The sequence below is a fragment of the Odocoileus virginianus genome, chromosome 20, assembly GCF_023699985.2.
Source record: "Odocoileus virginianus isolate 20LAN1187 ecotype Illinois chromosome 20, Ovbor_1.2, whole genome shotgun sequence".
Classification (NCBI taxonomy): Eukaryota; Metazoa; Chordata; class Mammalia; order Artiodactyla; family Cervidae; genus Odocoileus; species Odocoileus virginianus.
Window position 1 is genome coordinate 6,980,445 of NC_069693.1, and position 18,044 is coordinate 6,998,488.

The window sequence follows — 18,044 nt, forward strand, 5'->3', positions numbered from 1 at the left end:
TAACTGTTAACCAGTGAACCAAGGGCAGCAGCTGCCTAACTGGACTTGTCATGGGGGTGGGGTGGGAGTGGAAGAAAAAAATAAATTCCTTTGTGATCACACCACTGTACAAATGGGGTTTGTTTCTCAACATAGTTAAGAGTTCTACCTTAAAGCATTGGCAAGTTAATGTGCATCCATATTTATCACGTTCAAGTAACATATTAAGTGTTAAATATTGTATGTCTGGGGATCCCAGTGACCAGCTCTGTGTGGAATCCTGAGGTTCCCTTAGGCATGGAACAGGGTCTTCCTGAGGAAACTGGAACCAAGGACACTTCCCACCCACACCCCTGCGGGGCCCCTGTGAGCACACTCCTCAAGCACCCATGACTGCCCATGTCACTCTGCCAGGGTTGGGCAGGGATCTCACTAGTGACCCTCATGACACCCCTGCTAGGGAAATGCTTTCATTATCCCCATTAAGCAGATGAGAACACTGAGGCACAGGATGTGAGTTATTTTCCCCAAGTCTACCATTGAGGGAATGGAGGGCCAGGGTCTGGTCTGGGCAGTCTGCACTCAGCCCCCAACTGTAGTGCCTGGCCGTGAGCCCCACGTGCTGCTACAGGGTGTGGAACCTTATCTCACCGGCAGAGAAGGGACCTGGTAAGGTCTGGAGTGAAAAAATCATGTTGGAATACATGGACCCTGAAGAGATGAGCCTGGAGCTGAGGGGAGTGGTGGAGACCACGTTCTGGTGACATCGACTTCCTCTTAAAAACAGTTGGAACCCATCGGGAGAAGATGCTTAGAGCTGGGCTCTGGGGAGAGTCGGCGGGAGGGCAGTCAGGTTTGCAGGAACAAAAACTCATAGTCGCATGTAAGTTGGAATGTGTCATTTTGATTTGCTACATTACTGGTGACCTTCATTTTAACTATTTAAGAAAGTATCTATGGGGTCTCCCCACTATAAAGTGACTCTTTTGGAAATAGTATTTTGTACATGTGTGTGTGGTAAGTCGCTTCAGTCACATCTGACTCTTTGCTACCCTAATGGACTCTAGCCCGCCAGGCTCCTCTGTCCATGGGGATTCTTCAGGCAAGAATACTGGAGTGAGTTGCCATGCCCTCCTCCAGGGGATCTTCCTGACCCAGGGATCAAACCCATGTCTCTGTCTCCTGCATTGGCAGGAGGGTTCTTCACCACTAGTGCCACCTGGGAAGCCCGGTATTTTGTGTGGAGGTGCTTTAAGCTATCTACGTATTATCAAACTTTACTTTTTATATTTGTACAGACTCCCAGTTCCCTATTTCTCTGATATAGTTTGTTGTTATTTTGAGTTTCAAATTGCCCATCAAACAGTCAGTGGAGCTTTTTTAAGCTTTTGTTGCCTAGTCGCTAGGTAGTGTCCAACTCTTTTGAGACCCCATGGACTGTAATCCACCAAACTCATCTGTCCATGGGATTCTCCAGGCAAGAATACTGGAGTGGGTTGCCATTTCCTTCTCCAGGGGACCTTCCTTACCCAGGGATCAAACTTGGGTCTCCTGCATTGGCAGGCAGTTTCTTTACCACTGAGCCACCAGGGAAGCCCCTGTGTTCTTCTGGCATGCCCCATAACTCTCTGAGCACATTCTTGCTTTACAGCACAAGAAGACATAAATTTTAGGCTCATCCTATAATACTTGTCCTTCTCCAGACCCGAAATCAGCCATTGCTTCCAGGAGTCTTGGTTGCTATTTGGTGAAGAATGGTCAAGGTCTGGAAGCTAGAGGTATTCATTAATACTAGGCTGCGTCCTTTTAGCTGGAGAATATATGCTCCTGAGTCCCTACACACACGTGATGTCTGTGTTTGTTTGTATGTGTTCGTGTGTGCTGAGTTGCTTCAGTCGTGTCTGACTCTGTGCGACCCCATAGATGGTAGCCCGCCAGGCTCCTCTGTCTGCGGAGATTCTCCAGGCAAGATTCCCAGAGTGAGTTGCTGTGCCCTCCTCCAGGGGATCTTCCCAACCCAGGGATAGAACCTGAGTCTCTTACATTTTCTGCGTTGGAACGCAGGCACTTTTTACCACTAGTGCCACCTGGGAAGCCCGTTTATTTGTGTATCCCTCCCTATATATTGAAGTCCATGAGTGTATAACAGTGCCTCCAGTTCCAATCCAACACCACAGAGCTTGTTCTCCCTTTTCCCCTTTCTGTATTAACAACTCCCTTTTCCAGCAGCGAGAAACCCGATTCCCATTATCCTTAGTATAATCCCATGTGTAACCAATCTCCCTTCTCCTTTGCCATCTGCTCCTGTGGGGACACCATTCTCGCCATGATCTGGCTTCAACACCCTACACCACGCCACCTCCATGAGTGGATATCTTCACTCTCCTCACAGTGCTAACCCTTATCCTAGGTGATGTGATACCTGCATGTAGATAAACCTCGTCACCCAGCTCATGCTCCTGTTTCCCATACCAGGCTGCTCTTCCATGGGTTCATCCTCACCTTCCCAGGCCCCAACGCTCTGGGCCATGCAGACACCCTTATCGTCTCCCCACCCACCCACCTGTTTTATTTTTCTTTTTGTCTACACCACGTGGCATGTGGGCTCTCAGTTCCCTAATCAAGGATCGAACCTGCGCCCCATGCAGTGGAAGCCCAGGGTCTTAAATTCCCCCACCGGGGAAGTCTCTTCATCGCTTCACCATGGCCTTTGACTACCCCCATCAGCATGGATGCCTACCTTGCCCCTCCTGCCCTGAAATGTTCAGGAAGAAAGGAAGGGAGGAGATGAGCAGAGGAAGATCAAACACCACCCTCCTGACTCACTGGAAAAAACCCTGGTGCTGGGGAAGGTTGAGGGCAGAAGGTGAAGAGGGCATCAGAGGATGAGATAATTGGATGGCACCACCGATTCAACAGACATGAACTTGGGCAAACTCTGGGAGATGGTGAGGGACAGGGAAGCCTGGTGTGCTGCAGTCCAAGGGGGTTGCGAAGAGTCGCACACGACTTGGCGACTGAACTAGCCACTATACATGCCTATTGCCAAAGTCAGGTTGTCACGTGATGTTCGCATCCTGCTCATTTACTCACTTTCCTGGCTTACTCCAGAGCTCCTGGAAGCCAGGGGCCGTGTCCTCTCCATCTTCACGTGCACAAAGGCCAGCAGAGACCTGGCTTAGGCCAATCACACCACATGCCTGTTGGAACATTGTATGAATGGATGCTCTCTGCTCTAATCCTCATTTTTGAAACTATCCTCCAATTCTATTCTGGGGATAAAAGGTCAGAGCCTGACACTGGGTCCCCGCCTCCCTCCGGTCTCCCTCAAGCCAGATGGGGAGGCAGGAACAACTGTGATCCCTCCCCAACTCGAGTAGAGATTTCCCACCCAGCTGTCACAGCCCCAAGGGAGCCAAGGTGACCGGGGGACAGGCAGGCAGAGTTGGCCGAGGACTGGCGGAGAAGCCAAGGAGGCTGAGCCACCAAAGGGGGACCCGAAGTGGGGGGGGCGGCGTCTTGAGATTGGAACCTGATGAGTTCCACCATGACACCTTCCATGCAGTTTCCCATGGGCCCTGCCTGCATCTTCCTAAGAAAAGGCATCGCGGAGAAACAGCGGGTGAGGCTGGGGGCAGTGGGGAAGGACGGTGGGAAGGCAAAGGGAGCTGGGACGCGGGGAAGAGAAGGGCTGTGACCGGTACAGTGGAAGAGGGGAGCGGCACGAAGTGAGAAGGTTAGAGGGAGCACGGTGGGGACACGTGGGTCAGGGAGGGGAGGATGAAATCAGAAGTCAGGATCGAAAGGTGGAAGATGAAAGAGGAGGCAAACAAAAGGGGAACTGGGGTGACGTCACTGTTGACCAGCATCATTCTTTTCTACGGACACCCATAGTGATGCCAGTGACAATGGTGGTGGTGGGAATAAGAGTAGCTGCCATTTATTATTTTTAAATTTGTGCTGGGTCTTAGTTGCTGCATGTAGGATCTAGTTCCCTGACCAGGGATCAAACCTGGCCCCCGTGCAATGACAGCATGGAGCCTTAGCCAGTGGATCACCAGGGAAGTCTGTAGCTGCCACTTAAGTCATTGCTGTGTGCCCAGACTTGTGCAAAGGGTTTCACATTCTTGATATTATTTAATCCTCACAATCAATGACTCTTGAGGTCCGTAATACCTTCATTCCCATTTTACAGATGTGGAAGGTAAGGCTGCGAGTCATGAAGTCCTTTGCTTTAAGCTTTGACAATTAATGAATGGCAGGGCCAGAACCGTTTGATTCCAATGGGCATGCTTTTCACTGTTAGTCTTCAAGACTAACTAACTGGGGGGAAAGTGAAAGTGTTAGTAGCTCAGTCGTGTCTGACTCTTTGTGACCCATGAACTGTGACCCGCCAGACTCCTCTTTCCATGGAATTCTCCAGACAGGAATACTGGAGTGGGCTACCATTCCCTTCTCCAGGGAATCTTCCCGACCCAGGGATTGAACCTGGGTCTACTGCATTGCAGACAGATTACCTTCTGAGCTGCCAGGGAAGTCCCAACTGGAGGGGGGAAGGGGATACTGAAAAAGAGAAGGTGGGGAAAAGTCTCCAAGGATAAAGGGAGGTATGGGGGGGGGGGTGGTGAAAGAGGCCAGGGGTTGATGGAATTTCCCTGGGGATGTGATATGTGCTCAAGCCTGACCCTTCAGGTATGTCCTGGCGTGGCTAGTGGCAATATGAAAGGTTTCAGAAATTGATCATCCTGGCAGTGCTCATCCTGCCTGGCTGCCACTGAACACAGCTCTGACACCAAGAGATTCTCACCCAGCCACTTATGAGCTGTGTGACCTCAGACAGGTTCTTTAACCTCTCTGTTCCTCAGTTTTCTCTTAAGTAAGATGGGAATGGTATTTGGCTCTACCTCACAGTATGGTTCTGAAGTTTAAATGAAATGATTGTGGAATCCCAGCATAGTTAGCACTCTGAATGTGTTAACTGATTCTAAGTCTGACTTTCCTCATCTGGAGGAGGAGATTGGATTCCATGGCCACCAGGATCGGTTTGGCACAGTCCACTGGGGAAAGGCAGGAGAAGAGAGACCAGGGTCCAAGGATGGGAGAGAGGAAATGAGAAGGGGCTTGGAGGAGTGGGAGGAGCAAACAGCCAGGGAAGGGGAGTCAGGAGGTGGGAGAAGGAAGGTGAGAAGGGGAGAGGGGAGGGAGAAGGGAAAAGAACCAGGAAAGGATGAGGATGAGACGTGCTTGGAGAAGTGAATGTGGATCTCCGATTCTCTTTCCAAATCCTGCCCCCACTCCCCGCCTTCCTTTCTAGGAAAGACCGCTGGGACCAGATGAGATTGAAGGTAACACTTTCTCCCCCAAACATCCCGTACCACCATCCGCCCATTCACCTGCACTCTGTTCCTTTGTGCATTTCAGTACAAATCCCTCAACGCAAAAGTTTTACATCACTCTCTCTTCTCACTCAACTGTGATTTTGTGGCGGTTTAAGTACTTCCCAAAGTGTTCAGAAGCCATCCTGACCCCCAAGTGTCTCAGAGACCCATGAATGATGCCTGAGTTTTAAGGATGAGTCCAGAATTGTTCTTTTTTGTCTCTTGGTGATTTTGAAGTTTCTCATTACTTCACCCAACAATGTGAAGGACTTCAGTGCTATCATTTAGTGGTCTCGAGAATTATTCTTCTTGCTAACACACTTCATATATCCCTCCTATTGGACATCTTTAAATGTATTCTTTTACATTTAATTTAATTTATTTAATTTAATACATTTAAAATGTATTCTTATTAAATGTATTCTCTTTTGAGGAGTCTTGAGTTGGTGCCTCATTGACAGTTTCAAGGGATGCTCCATTTCCCCAGTGACTATTTCAAGTTACCCCAAAGTTCATGTCTCTTAACTTTCAGAGCTTCGGGAAGCATTTCTTGAGTTTGACAAGGACCGAGATGGGTTCATCTCTTGTAAGGACTTGGGGAATCTCATGAGGACAATGGGCTACATGCCCACGGAGATGGAACTGATTGAACTGGGCCAGCAAATCCGGATGAACTGTGAGGCTTGGGGGTGGGAGGAACGATGGGGCTTTGGGCGAGGGTTAAAAGTGAAGTTAGGAAGGATGTGGAGGTTGAGAGTAGAGTTGGAGATGGGGAGGAGGGAAGCAGGGCTAGAAGTCTGGAAGGAAACAGCTCAGACTGTACTTAGGCAAGCAGCATTTGAAGTGGCTAAAAGGGTGATTTTTAAGATAGATTTGGGTTCAAGTCCCAGTTCTGTTGTTTACTAATTGTAGTCATTATGAGAAGCAGAGTTAACCCCACTCTTGAATCTCAGTGAAGATGTTATCACTCCTTACTTAGTGAGATTGTAGAAAGGAAGGGATAAAGACGTTAATACAGGTAAAGGCTTAGCCTCCAGTAAATGCTTATTAAATATAGGTCATTGCTACCACCACTAAGATTCATCAGTGGAATGTGGGATTGGACCTGTATTTGACGCTGAAAACATACTAGGAGTTGGAGCCTAATTGTTGCTGAATAATGTAACAAAAAAGATGGGTCTTTAGATGGAGACTAGAGTTGATTTTATGATTGATAAGATTGCTCATGGGTTTGCATCTGAGCATGTTCCTGAGTAAACAACACTGAATTCAAGGAGATTCACCTCTGGAAGGGATTTGGTGCTCATTTAATTCATACTCTCTCTTCTCCAGATCTACAGATGAGGGAGCCTAGGTCTGAACCAATTAAGAGATTTTTCCTAAGGTCACATCAACAGTTAGTTACTTCCACTGTACGTCCTGCTCCTGTTCAGATGAGAGGAGCAAGAGGGCTTGAGTTGGCTGAAAGAGGAAGCTCTTAGAAGGCAGAGAGATTGGAGCAGATCTATTTCTTGAACAGAGTTGAAGGGCACAGTGAGGGAATGGAATGTGGGGGCGTATGAAGTCTCACCAGACCTGCCTCTTCTGTCTCCAGTGGGTGGCCGTGTAGACTTTGATGACTTTGTGGAGCTGATGACCCCCAAATTGCTTGCAGAAACGGCTGGGATGATTGGTGTCCAGGAGATGCGAGATGCCTTCAAGGAAGTGAGTTGCCTAGTGTTGGAGGTGGTGGAAGGAGACCCCAGGGTTCTATGATTAGTCATTAATGGGGGACAAAACCCTAGTGGCTCAGCAGTAAAGAACCCACCTGCCAGTGAATGAGACTTGCAATATGTCCATGTACATATATATAATTGTATTTAATTTTGGTTAATTTCTATTAACTTCATTTCTATTTGTATTCAATGGAATATGATTTCAGTTCATTTAAGTCTGAAAATGAATACTCAAAGCAATTATTGGAAAACTTTGATTTGGAACAACTGGGTGTGCCAGTCTACCTTCTCAACTATGTATTTTACCAAATTTAAACACAGATCAGGTATTTCTTATAACATTTGTGTCTGAATTGAGGTGTGCTCTGAGTGTAAGATATACGCTGGATTAAGGTTTACTATTTTAGCTTAAGTGTCCTTGGAGGCTGGCTGTGTTAACTAGCCATGCTAAGGACATACTAAATAAGTACTCCAGCATGGTATTATACTAAGTCTTATGAAATACAGCACTGAAAGTATATAACAGCTTTTCAATGACTGTGAAGCTGGGGAGATTCCAAATGGGAGAAAAACATTTGATTTCATTGTCCTCCCAGCCCTTTGATCCTCCTCTGAAGCCCATCAATAAAATAGTTTAATCCCAGAAAAAAACAAGAATGTAAAATAGCTCATTAATGAACTTTAAAAGATGTATTATTTATTTATTTGGCCATTCTGTGGGGCGAGTGGGATCTTAGTTCCCAGCCAGGGCTCAAAGCCGGGCCCCCTGCAGTAGGAGCTCAGCGTCTTAACTACTGGACCACCAGGGAAGTCCCCATTAATACTTTTAAAATTGATTACATGCTGAAATGATATTTTAAAGTAAAATCAATTATAGAAAATTAATTCCACTTGTTCCCTTTAAATGTGTGTGGTGGGGGGACAGCTGCTAGAAGAATTTGAAATTACCCGTGAGGTTCCCGTATTTCTTCTGGACAGGGCACTGCTCTAGGGGAAATCAGATCTCAGGATTAGGAAGCAGCTGGTAGGGACGCTGGAAGGCAGGAAGGCATGTCTGAGGAAGAGCAAGAAGCCTGTCCTATTTGGAGAGGCATGAGCCGGAGATAGAGGAGAATGAGAAAAACAAAGTCTCAGAGATGCTGAAGGCAGGTCCTCACCCCATAGGAGCGTGCCTGTTGTGGAGCGGTGGCAGGAGGGAGGGACAAGACCAATTGGTGTTCTTTGTTTTTAATAATTTTTATTATTTTTTTGGCCACACCGCACAGCACCTGGACTCTTAGTGCCCGACCAGGGATCAAACCCACGCCCCGTGCTGTGGAAGAGTGGAGTCCTAACCACGGGATCGCCAGGGAAGTCCCTGACTGGTGTTTTACATGAACTCGAATGTCAAATTCCGACGGGTAGAGAACAGATTAGGTAGGACCGCAGCGGCAGCTGGAACCAGACAGGAGGCTGTCGGCCATGATCCAGGCGGGAGAGGATTGTGGTTTGGACCCCGTTAGCATCGGTGTAGCCGGAGGACAGTTGGCTCCCAGACAGGTTTGGACGTAGAACTGACATTCTAAGACTTTCTAGTAGGTTAAAGGCGTGCAGGGACTTCGCTGGTGGTTGGGTGGTTATTACTCCGCACTTCCCCTGCAGGCGGTGGTGCCTGTTCGATCTCTGGTCGGGGAACCCAAGTCCTGCAGGCAGTGCGGTGTAGTCAAATTTTTTTTTTTTTTAAAGATGTGCAGCATCCCAAGGGGTAAGCATGGAACAGGGAACAAGAGTCTTTGAACCTGCCTTCAAGGAGCTGACATTTAGCAGATGATGTACCAAACCTCTTAACTGAGGGGGTTTTTTGGCCATAAGTTGAGGGATCTTAGTTCTTCCAGCAGAGATGAGCCCCAAGCACCAAGTCCTAACCCCTGGAACCACCAGGGAGTGCCTTTCTCTCTCTCCCCACCTTTTTTTTTAAAAAAACTTTTATTGCAGTATTGTTGATTCACAACATTGTGTTAGTTTCTGTGAACAGTCAAGTCATTCAGTTATAGTGTGTTAGTCGCTCAGTTGTGTCCGACTCTTGGCCGCCCCATGGACTGTAACCCGCCAGGCTCCTCTGTCCATGGGATTTCCCAGGCAAGAATACTGGAGTGGGTAGCCGTTCCCTTCTCCAGGGGATCTTCCTCCCCCAGGGATCGAGCCCGGGTCTCCTGAACCACAGGTAGATTCTTTACCAACTGAGCCACCTTACACAAATATATATATATACACACACACACATATATTCTTTTTAAAAGCATTCTCTTCCATTATAGGTTATTACAAGATATTGAGTATAGTTCCCTGTGCTTTTCAGTAGGTCCTTGCTGTTGAGTTGAGTCCTTGACTCACAGTAAGGGATCAGTACACACTGTATTATTATTGTGGTTGTTGCGGTTAATATTGTTCCCTGTGCCCCGCTTCAGTTTGATGCCAACGGCGATGGGGCGATCACGCTGGGGGAGCTGCAGCAGGCCATGCAGAGGCTCTTGGGGGACAAGCTGACGTCCCAGGAGATCTCCGAGGTGGTCCAGGAGGCTGACGTTAATGGAGACGGCACCGTCGACTTTGAAGGTGACGCTGTGTGGGGACAGACACCCCTATCTCCCCAGGGTGATTGTTTTTCCAAGTTGGCCATTCCTTCTCATTCTCCCTCAGTTTGAAGTTGGAGGAGGCAGGGTTAGATTTCAGAACTGTGTTGCCTCCCTTTCTGCCCATGGCATTTCCGAAAGCTCATGCCTCTCACCTCTCCTTGTATTAATATCTGCACTTGGCCGCTCCTTGGAACACCCTGTCCAGAAGCCGATTCCGACTTCACCTCTCCCATCCCTTCCTTGTTCCCTGGGCACCTTTGTCTTAGGAACAGGATGTCCCATCAGAAGGAGAGGGGACTAGTTATTTCCTGGGACGCTGGGGTCAGGTTCATGGGGTTCAAGTTCAGGATCATCTTTTACTAATGGTGTGGTCTTATCCTAGTCACTTTCTGTCTTTCAGTGTCAGTTTTCACATCTGCAAAATGGGGGTAAGGATGACACCTTACTCCCAAAGTTTTTTTTTTCTTTTTTTTTTTTATTGTAGTGGTTTTTGACTCCCAAAGTTTTAGTGAAAAGCTAAAAGAAATCATGCACTAGAGACTCCTCTGCTTGTATGCTGTCTAAAGCAGCCTTCATCTTTTCACTGGTTAAGCCTCAGTTATGCCCCTGGATAGTGCCCCCCTCCCCATCTTTCTGGCCAGGCTCAGCATCCTTGAGCTCCCATAGCACCCACACCTGCCTCTGTGGTGATGCTGACACATGACATCATGATAGCTTCCAGTCGTTGATTACCTGTTTCCTTCTGAGGCCACAGACGAAATGGTTCATCATTATACCCCCAGTTCCTGGCACAGAGTTCAACACGTGTATTGAGTGATTGGGCTTTCCAGGGGGCCCTAGTGATAAAGAACCCGCCTGCCAGTGCAGGAGATGCAAGTTCTATCCCTAGGTCAGGAAGACTCCTGGAGGAGGAAATGGCAACCTGCTCCAGAATTCTTGCCTGGAAAATTCTTGCCAGAGGAGCCTGCTGGGCTACAGTCCCTGGGGTCGCAAAAGAGCCAGACACAACTAGTGATGGAGGACACACACACATTGACTGATTGAATAAATGAGAAAGATTGGAGTCTTGAGAGGAAGGGATGGGCAGTCATTTCTGTGGGAGACACAGATAGGGCATGTCACGGTCTCATTGTGACATTCTCTGGTGCAAAAATTTCAGCATCTGACTGCTGTCTATAAGGCAAAAGTCTAAAATCCTTAGTTTGATATTCAAATGCATCCATGATGCCCCATAGTAGACATCAATGAAAATCTGGAAGAAGTAGAATTTTTGAGGAACTAGACCCTCGGGCCAACCACAGGCAAGAGAAGGACAGATGAGCCTTGAGACCTGGGTGGGACCAATAAGTTCACCTGACACTGAGTCACAGCCAAGTCAGGTACAACTGGGGTTCCTTCCAGGGTTTTCCATTCACCATCTACACGATCTCCGGCACATTGGTCAACCTCACCAGCCTCAGCTTGCTTATCTGTAAAATGGTATTTAACCCTCCCGGATTGATTGAAAAGATGAAATCAGAGACTCACAATGACTAATTATTGAACTCTGTGTCTTCTAAGCATTATATGGTTAAACCACCTGAAAGATCTTATAAGGTAAATAGCAGAAATCGAGGTGTAGAGGGATCAAGTCATTAATTTCCCAAAGATCTTTAGTGGTTTCTGACATGTAGTAAGGGCTGAAAAAATTAATGACAGCTGCTCTTACAAACAGGTCCTCACTTGGTGGGGGAGGGATAAATTAGGAGCTTGGGATTAATACACACACTAATATGTATAATATATGTGAAAGAGATAAACAATAAGGACCTATTGTAGAGCACAGGGAACTCTATTCAGTATTCTATAATAACCTGTATGGGTAAAGAATCTGAAAAAGAAGAATACATCTATGTGTATAGCTGAATCACTTTGTTGTACACCTGAAACTAACACAACATTGTAAATCAACTGCGTGTGTGCGTGCTAAGTCACTTCACACATGTCTGACTCTTTGTGACCCCATGGGCTGGAGCCTGCCAGGCTCCTCTGCCCACGGGGATTCTCCAGGCAAGAATACTGGAGAGGGTTGCCATGCCCCTCTCCATAAATCAACTATACTTCAATAATTAAAAAACACACACACAAATCCCTATTCTGCCTCACCAGAAATTTTGTTTCTGCAGAGTTTGTGAAGATGATGTCTCGTTGAGGAGGTCCTGGGATCCCCAGCCTCTCTTCACCTGCTCAACGTGGATCAAGTCATGGTGGAGGGGAGGACCACGTGCCCCACGGGCCCTCCAGAGAGAGAGGTGGAAGGGTGGGTGGAGACTGGTGTTGCAGCGCTATGGCTTGAGGGTAGCCTAGAAACGATAGCTTTGGCCAGATGGGGTGGTGTTACATCCCTAGAACTAGATTAAGGAGGAAGAGATCTGTGTGAACAGTACTGGGGTCTCCTTGCCACTCCCCCAAATCCCAAAGAAAGACTAATGACATCTTTCAACTCGTAATCCTAAATCCTTCCAACCTGGCAGGGTCTCTTCCCCCACTTCCTCTGGGTGAAAATAGTCTTTTCTCCTGTTTGATTCAGAAAGTTCAACACAGCATCTACCTTTCCCCCTTCTTGCTTCAACTGCCTTGAATCCCCTTAGTTTCTTCCTCTCGGTAGAAGAAGGCATGTCCATCATGAGGCTAGAAACAGGGTTCTTGATGAGACTGGGTTTGGAAAGGGTTAATTAAAGAGGCATCCAAGTGAACCTACCAACCCCTCCCCCCAACTTGATTTCCTGGAAACACAGTCTCTTTTCATCTCTCTAGCCCCCAACTTCCTTCTCCTTGTGTCAGATACTCCGGTCACCGAATTAAATCACAAATCTGGATTATCAAGGTTTAGAACAAGCTGATCCCCCAGGGGATTAGCCCCCCTCGAAAGGACATCATGCAAAGAGAGAGAGGATGGACACCTCCAAATCCTTGGCTCAGCCGGGTCACCATGAAGCCATTCCTGGAAGCCCCCTGCCTCCTCGTCCGTCTGCCCTGGGCCGTACAGAGATAGTCCCTCTGTTAGACTGGAAGTCAGTTCTCTCCCTCATACCCTGGCCCTGATCTGCATTAGCAATTGGAAAGATATATTCCTCCTTACCTCTGCCTTCGGTAACCCCAAGGTCCTCCAAATAAAGAGTTCATTTGAAACCTTCAATTATTTATTCGTAATTAGTTGACTGAGCCAGGTCTTAGTTGCAGCACGAAAGATCTTTAGTTGCAGCGTGTGGGATCTGGTTTCCTGACCAGGGATCGAAACTGGGTCCCCTGCACTGGGGGCATGGAGTCCTAAATGTGTGCTCAGTCGCTTCAGTCATGTCCAGCTCTTAGCGACCCAATGGACTGTAGCCTGCCAGGCTCCTCTGTCCATGGGATTTTACAGGTGCGAATACTGGAGTGGGTTGCCATTTCCTTCTCCAGGGGATCTTCCCAACTGAGGATTCGAACAGGAGTCTCCTGAGTCTCCTGCATTGGGAGACAGATTTCTTTTACCACTGAGCCACCTGGGACGCCCCCTTATCCACCCAGGAGGTCCCTCTTTTTCACCTTTAAAGTCCTAAGTATAGACCTGAGAATGGCTCGCCTAGTTCAATAGCCTCCCTTTAAGAAAATTTTAATTTAAATTTTAAAAAGTGGAATCAGAGTAATGTTTTCTAACTTTGCTGTGGCCGTGCTGTTTTGCCATTCTTCACTATCCCAAGACTATTTTATGGTTTTTCTTTTATTTTCTTCATTCCTTCCTTTCCTTCTTTCCCCCTTCTACCTTTAATTTATTCAGCAGCAACGTCTGAAGTGCCTGCTATGTGCCAGACATTTTTCCAAGCATGAGGAAAAATGAGGCTATAGCAGTGAATAAAATAGCCTCAAACTCTGGACTCAAGAAGCTTCCATTATAATGTGAGGAGATAGACATAGAACAAAATAAATGAGTAAATATAATCATATCTAGAATGTTAGAAGGTGATGAGATGTGGCGGGGAAAGGAGCAGAAATGGGTTGAAGAATGCGAAGGTTCTGGAGGTGGGGAGGGGTTGCATTCTCTGTAGGCACATCAGGGAGTTTATGGAGCCCTGGAAGCATGTCTGGGAAAGGGCAATTCAGACATGATAGAGTGCAAATGCAAAGGCCCGAGGCAGGAATTGCACCTGGAGTTCTGGAGGAATTGTGAAGAGACCAGGGTGGTTGGAGAGGGGTAGATGGTTTGGGGTCTGAGTGGATCAGGAGTCAACTCATGCAAGTATGCATTCTTAGAGGCCATTTTGAGGACCTTGGAGGGTACGGAACAGAGAAGTGTCATAGTTCATATCCCATTTAACAGATGACTTCAACCTCCTATCTTACCCATCACATCCCATCTCTACACTCATCGAGTCACCCATCCAATCATTCCTGCACCTGCTCAAACATAATATTTTCTGAGTCCCTGATATGGGCCTGGCACTGTTCCAAGTGATGGAAATAGAGCAAGGATAAGTTACTTGACTTCAAGAAGCTTGTAGTCTAGAGCCCCACAAGCCAATGGGATCTCCCGGTGATAATGGAAATGCTCTAGAGTTGCTGCGCCACCCAATACGGTAGCCACCACCTATGTGTCACTATTGAGTATTAGATGTGGGGAGGCTGAAAATATGGGAGTCATTTGATTTTTATTTCAGTAAGTTAATAACATTTTCTTAGTACACTATTGGTTTTATGAATTATTTGTTAAATAGCCCCATGTGGCTGTGCTAAGTCAATTCAGTCGAGTCTGACTCTTCACAACCCTATGGATGGTAGCCCGCCAGGCTCCTCCGTCCACGGGATTCTCCAGGCAAGAACACTGAAGGGTGTAGCCTTTCCCTTCTCCAGGGGATCTTGCCGACCCAGGAATGGAACTGGGGTCTCCTGCATTGCAGGTGGACTCTTTACCAGCTGAGCTTCCAGGGAAGCCCCAGTGGACAGTGCGTGTTTGTGCTATGAGCCTGGGATTAGTCTAGGTCCTGGAGATAGTTAAGTGATAAAGTCTTTACTTTCTTGGAGCCTACAGTGTGATGTGAGGGGAGAAGACAAAAATGATCATTTAAGAGTTCAGACTAGGATGAATACTTTGAGGAAGTGGAGTGGTTATACCAAGAGAATTGGAGGGAAGGCACATATGCAAGTCCATATGAAATTTAATTTACTGAAAAGGTCAGAAGGGCACTTAGAGATGAGCTGTCTCCAGTTGGGTTTCCAGGGTTTCTCCCTTGTCTGAGAGTGGAGGAGAGCATGAAGGAGGTTTATCAAACTGTATCCTTGGGATCGATACTTGGGAAGGAACTGGGATTGAGCAGAGGGAGAAGCTGAACAATGGTGCAAGCTCAACAATCTCAGCGGAGTCCACAGGCGCTCTTGACACAGCTCTTCCGAGTTGTCTCATTTGGGTTGAAATGGCTGGGTCTTTAAATCTGCCCGTAGTTAATTCTTGCATGTGGACTGTCCTGGGGCGGGCATAAGCTCGGGCAAGGGAGGTCTCTCTGAAGCGGAGGACATCCCTGATTCCGGCTTGACTGCTGAAGGCTGCCTGCAGACAGCACTCCCCAGAGGTGGGCGGCAAGTCTTCTGTAGACCTGGTGACACACACCCCTCTCCATCACGGGGCATTTCAGCAGAGACTGAACAAGGTGAGGAGGAGAGCTGCAGAAGCTCAAGAGGAGAAGGGAACCCCAGCACCAGCAAGGCAGAGGCTGGAGTGAGCTTGATGAGTTCAAGAAACAGAGGAGCAGTTTGAGTAGTGAGTGAGGAGGTTGGGGGGCAGAGGTAGAAAATGAGATGCGGGAAAGCGCCAAACAAGGCACGGAGATGTGGGATCTGGGAACAGGACGATGATGCTTACTAGGGTGTTTTTATATGACTGAGTGAAGACCTGTGCTCTGGCTGTTAAAGTGAAAAAGACCAACCATTCAGTTTTCATGTGTCTCTCACATCAATGCCACATCATGTGAACGTAACGATCAGACTGGCAGTGAATGAGGCTGAAAGGCTAAAATCTATTCCTAATGTCTGGCAGTGGTGAGGGACAATGGTAGTAGTTGTTCAGAGGGTTTTTCTGTTTTGTTTTTAAATATTCATCTTTGATGGCGACGGGTCTTCGCCGCTGTGTGTGGCCTTTCTCTAGCTGCGGTAAGCGGGGGCTGCTCCGCATTGCGGTGCATGGGCTTCTCACTGTGGTGGCTTCTCTTGTTGCAGAGCACGGGCTCTGGAGCTTGGGTTTCAGTAGTTGTGGCAAGGGGGTTTAGTTGTTCTGCGGCATGTGGGGTCTCCCCAGACCAGGGATCCAACCCGTGTCCCCTGCATTGGCAGGCGGATTCTTATCCACTGCACCACCAGGGAAGTTCACTGAGAGGGATTTTATGGAGGAGGACAGGGAGGGAGAAGAGGAGGAGGAGAGGGAAGAGGAGAAGGAAGGGGAGAATGGAGAGGAAGAACACCAACAACATGAGGTTGCATCTGGGCTCACAGGAAACAGATTCTGTGATCGATTATTGATGTCTGTCACAGGCACCATAAAGGAATAGTTGAGGCCATCTTGCAATGAATTTTCTACCCTCCATTGATGTACTAATTTATTTATTAGTGATTTAATAAGTACCTACAAATGCTCCACCCAAGTCTGTAACTTCCCAGAAAGAGACAGCAGGCTGCAATTATTTCCTAGAGTCCCTGGGCTGAGAATCTGATTTCTGCACCGTGTGACTCACCAGTGCTTCCTTCCCCACACTTTTGGATACCTCACCATATCTGTCATTCTAGGAAGCAGAAAAGGCAGCCCCAGAGTTAATGTGGGGCTCCCTTTTGGTGGTTAGACCACATTTTCCCTCTTTTCTTCACAAAGGACCAAGTGATGAAGCTAGATGGTGAACAGGTTCTTTCTAAAGGCGATTATCTAAGCTTGAAAGATTCGATGAAAAAGATGAAGCAGGTTCCAGACTTAATATGTCAGCCTTCCACTGGAGACGTGTCTCCTTCCCTTGAAAATAAAATCAAAAGCCAGTGTTCAGGTAACGGGTACACACTGACTCAAATGTAACGTGAATTAAGAAGTGACTTCATGTTGATTTTTAAGACTCAGTTGGGAATAAGATGATGCAGCTGAGCCAAGAGCAGTGAGATACCCCCTGCCCCTCACCTGGCTCGTGGGATCAAGTCAGTGAATAATAAGCACCTCAACCTCACGTATGCTGTAATAGGTTCGGTAGGAGCAGGACTAGCAAGGAGATGGTTCTGCTCTTTTTGTTTGTTTGCTTGTTTTTGCTTGCTTGTGGCACGGCATGTGGGGATCTTAGTTTTGCAAGCAGGGATCTATCCTGTGCCCCCTGTAGTGGAAGCATGGAGTTCTAACCACTGGATCACCAGGGGAATCCCGAGATAGCTCTCTGATGGTTACAAATTTGAGACTGGAGACTAAAAATGTTCTTAGACGTAGCCACAGATTGAAGACCACTGTGGATTTTTGTTTTTTTTGTTTTTTTTTTTAGTATTCACCCTGTTAAGATGGGGGCTTCTCAGGTGGTACAGTGGCAAAGAATCCACCTGCCAATGAAGGAGACACAGGGGACATAGGTTCCATCCCTGGGTTGGGAAGATCCCCTGGAGAAGGAAATGGCAACCCACTCCAGTATTCTTGCTGGGAAATCCCATGGACAGATGAACCTGGCAGGCTACAGTTCATGGGGTCACAAAGAGTCAGACACGACTTAGCGACTAAACAACAACACCAACAACTGTTAAGATGGCGCCTAGAGTCCCAAACAGACTTCTTTGCCTTTCCTCTGTACATGAAAGATAATTTTCACCATCAAACTAAATTTCAGGAAGAGTCACCCATTTTGGTTCTATCAGATAGTAAAGCGTCTGCTACAATGTGGGAGACCCGGGTTCGATCCCTCGGTCGGGAAGATCTGGAGAAGGAAATGGCAACCCACTCCAGTATTCTTGCCTATAGAATCCCAAGGACGGAGGAGCCTGGTAGGCTACAGTCCACGGGATCGCAAACAGTCAGACATGACTGAGCGACTTCACTCAAGCCACATGCAATCGCAAGGATAAATACTGTTGGAATCACCAGCGTGGTCACATATCTGATGAGAGGGCTTCTGTTTACTTTCAAATTCTAGAATTACAATGTGACAAGGTCAGTGCAGAAGGTCCAGAGAGAATTTTTATAGGCATTAGAATGTGGAAGCTGGAAGGAAAAGAATAGAAAAAAGGAAGGATGAAATGGGTCCTGTGGAGACAGTTGATGATGTATGGGCTGAGGTTGGGGAGAGGGTGAGAGGTGAACCTAAACTTTTTGTTGGTTAGCTACTCAGTGAAGC

The 18,044-nt window shown here is 47.4% G+C and overlaps 2 protein-coding genes across 5 annotated transcripts in view; one reads left to right on the top strand and one right to left on the bottom strand.

Moving 5' to 3' along the window:
- Positions 1–3,538: 3,538 nt before the first annotated feature.
- CABP5 (calcium binding protein 5) lies at positions 3,539–11,878 on the top strand. 2 transcript variants are annotated; one of them, XM_020888477.2, is made up of 7 exons: positions 3,551–3,601; positions 4,026–4,028; positions 5,294–5,324; positions 5,890–6,033; positions 6,952–7,061; positions 9,520–9,667; positions 11,853–11,878. In XM_020888477.2, exons 1-7 carry the CDS (start codon positions 3,551–3,553, stop codon positions 11,876–11,878), a joined length of 513 nt encoding a protein of 170 aa, XP_020744136.1. The 2 variants fall into 2 exon arrangements, with proteins under 2 accessions (XP_020744128.2, XP_020744136.1); XM_020888469.2 differs by lacking the exon at positions 4,026–4,028 and having other exon boundaries at positions 3,539–3,601.
- Positions 11,879–12,851: 973 nt separating this feature from the next.
- The window catches only part of ELSPBP1 (epididymal sperm binding protein 1), a 113,534-nt gene continuing 108,341 nt past the window's right edge, over positions 12,852–18,044 (bottom strand). For 2 of the 3 annotated variants that reach the window (XM_070450624.1, XM_070450626.1), the window contains one exon: positions 16,278–16,696. The gene's annotated coding sequence lies outside the window, so the exon portion shown is untranslated. Of the gene's footprint in view, positions 13,174–16,277; positions 16,697–18,044 lie in introns of those variants that run through there. The other variant, XM_070450625.1, reaches the window with a different exon arrangement.

Excerpts from the sequence above, each read along its gene's own strand:
- CABP5 (XM_020888469.2), top strand. The coding sequence starts at position 3,539 with ATGCAGTTTCCCATGGGCCCTGCCTGCATCTTCCTAAGAAAAGGCATC. Across the intron at positions 5,325-5,889 it reads GGGACCAGATGAGATTGAAG|AGCTTCGGGAAGCATTTCTT; the intron begins GTAACACTTTCT and ends CTTAACTTTCAG. Across the intron at positions 9,668-11,852 it reads CGGCACCGTCGACTTTGAAG|AGTTTGTGAAGATGATGTCT; the intron begins GTGACGCTGTGT and ends TTGTTTCTGCAG.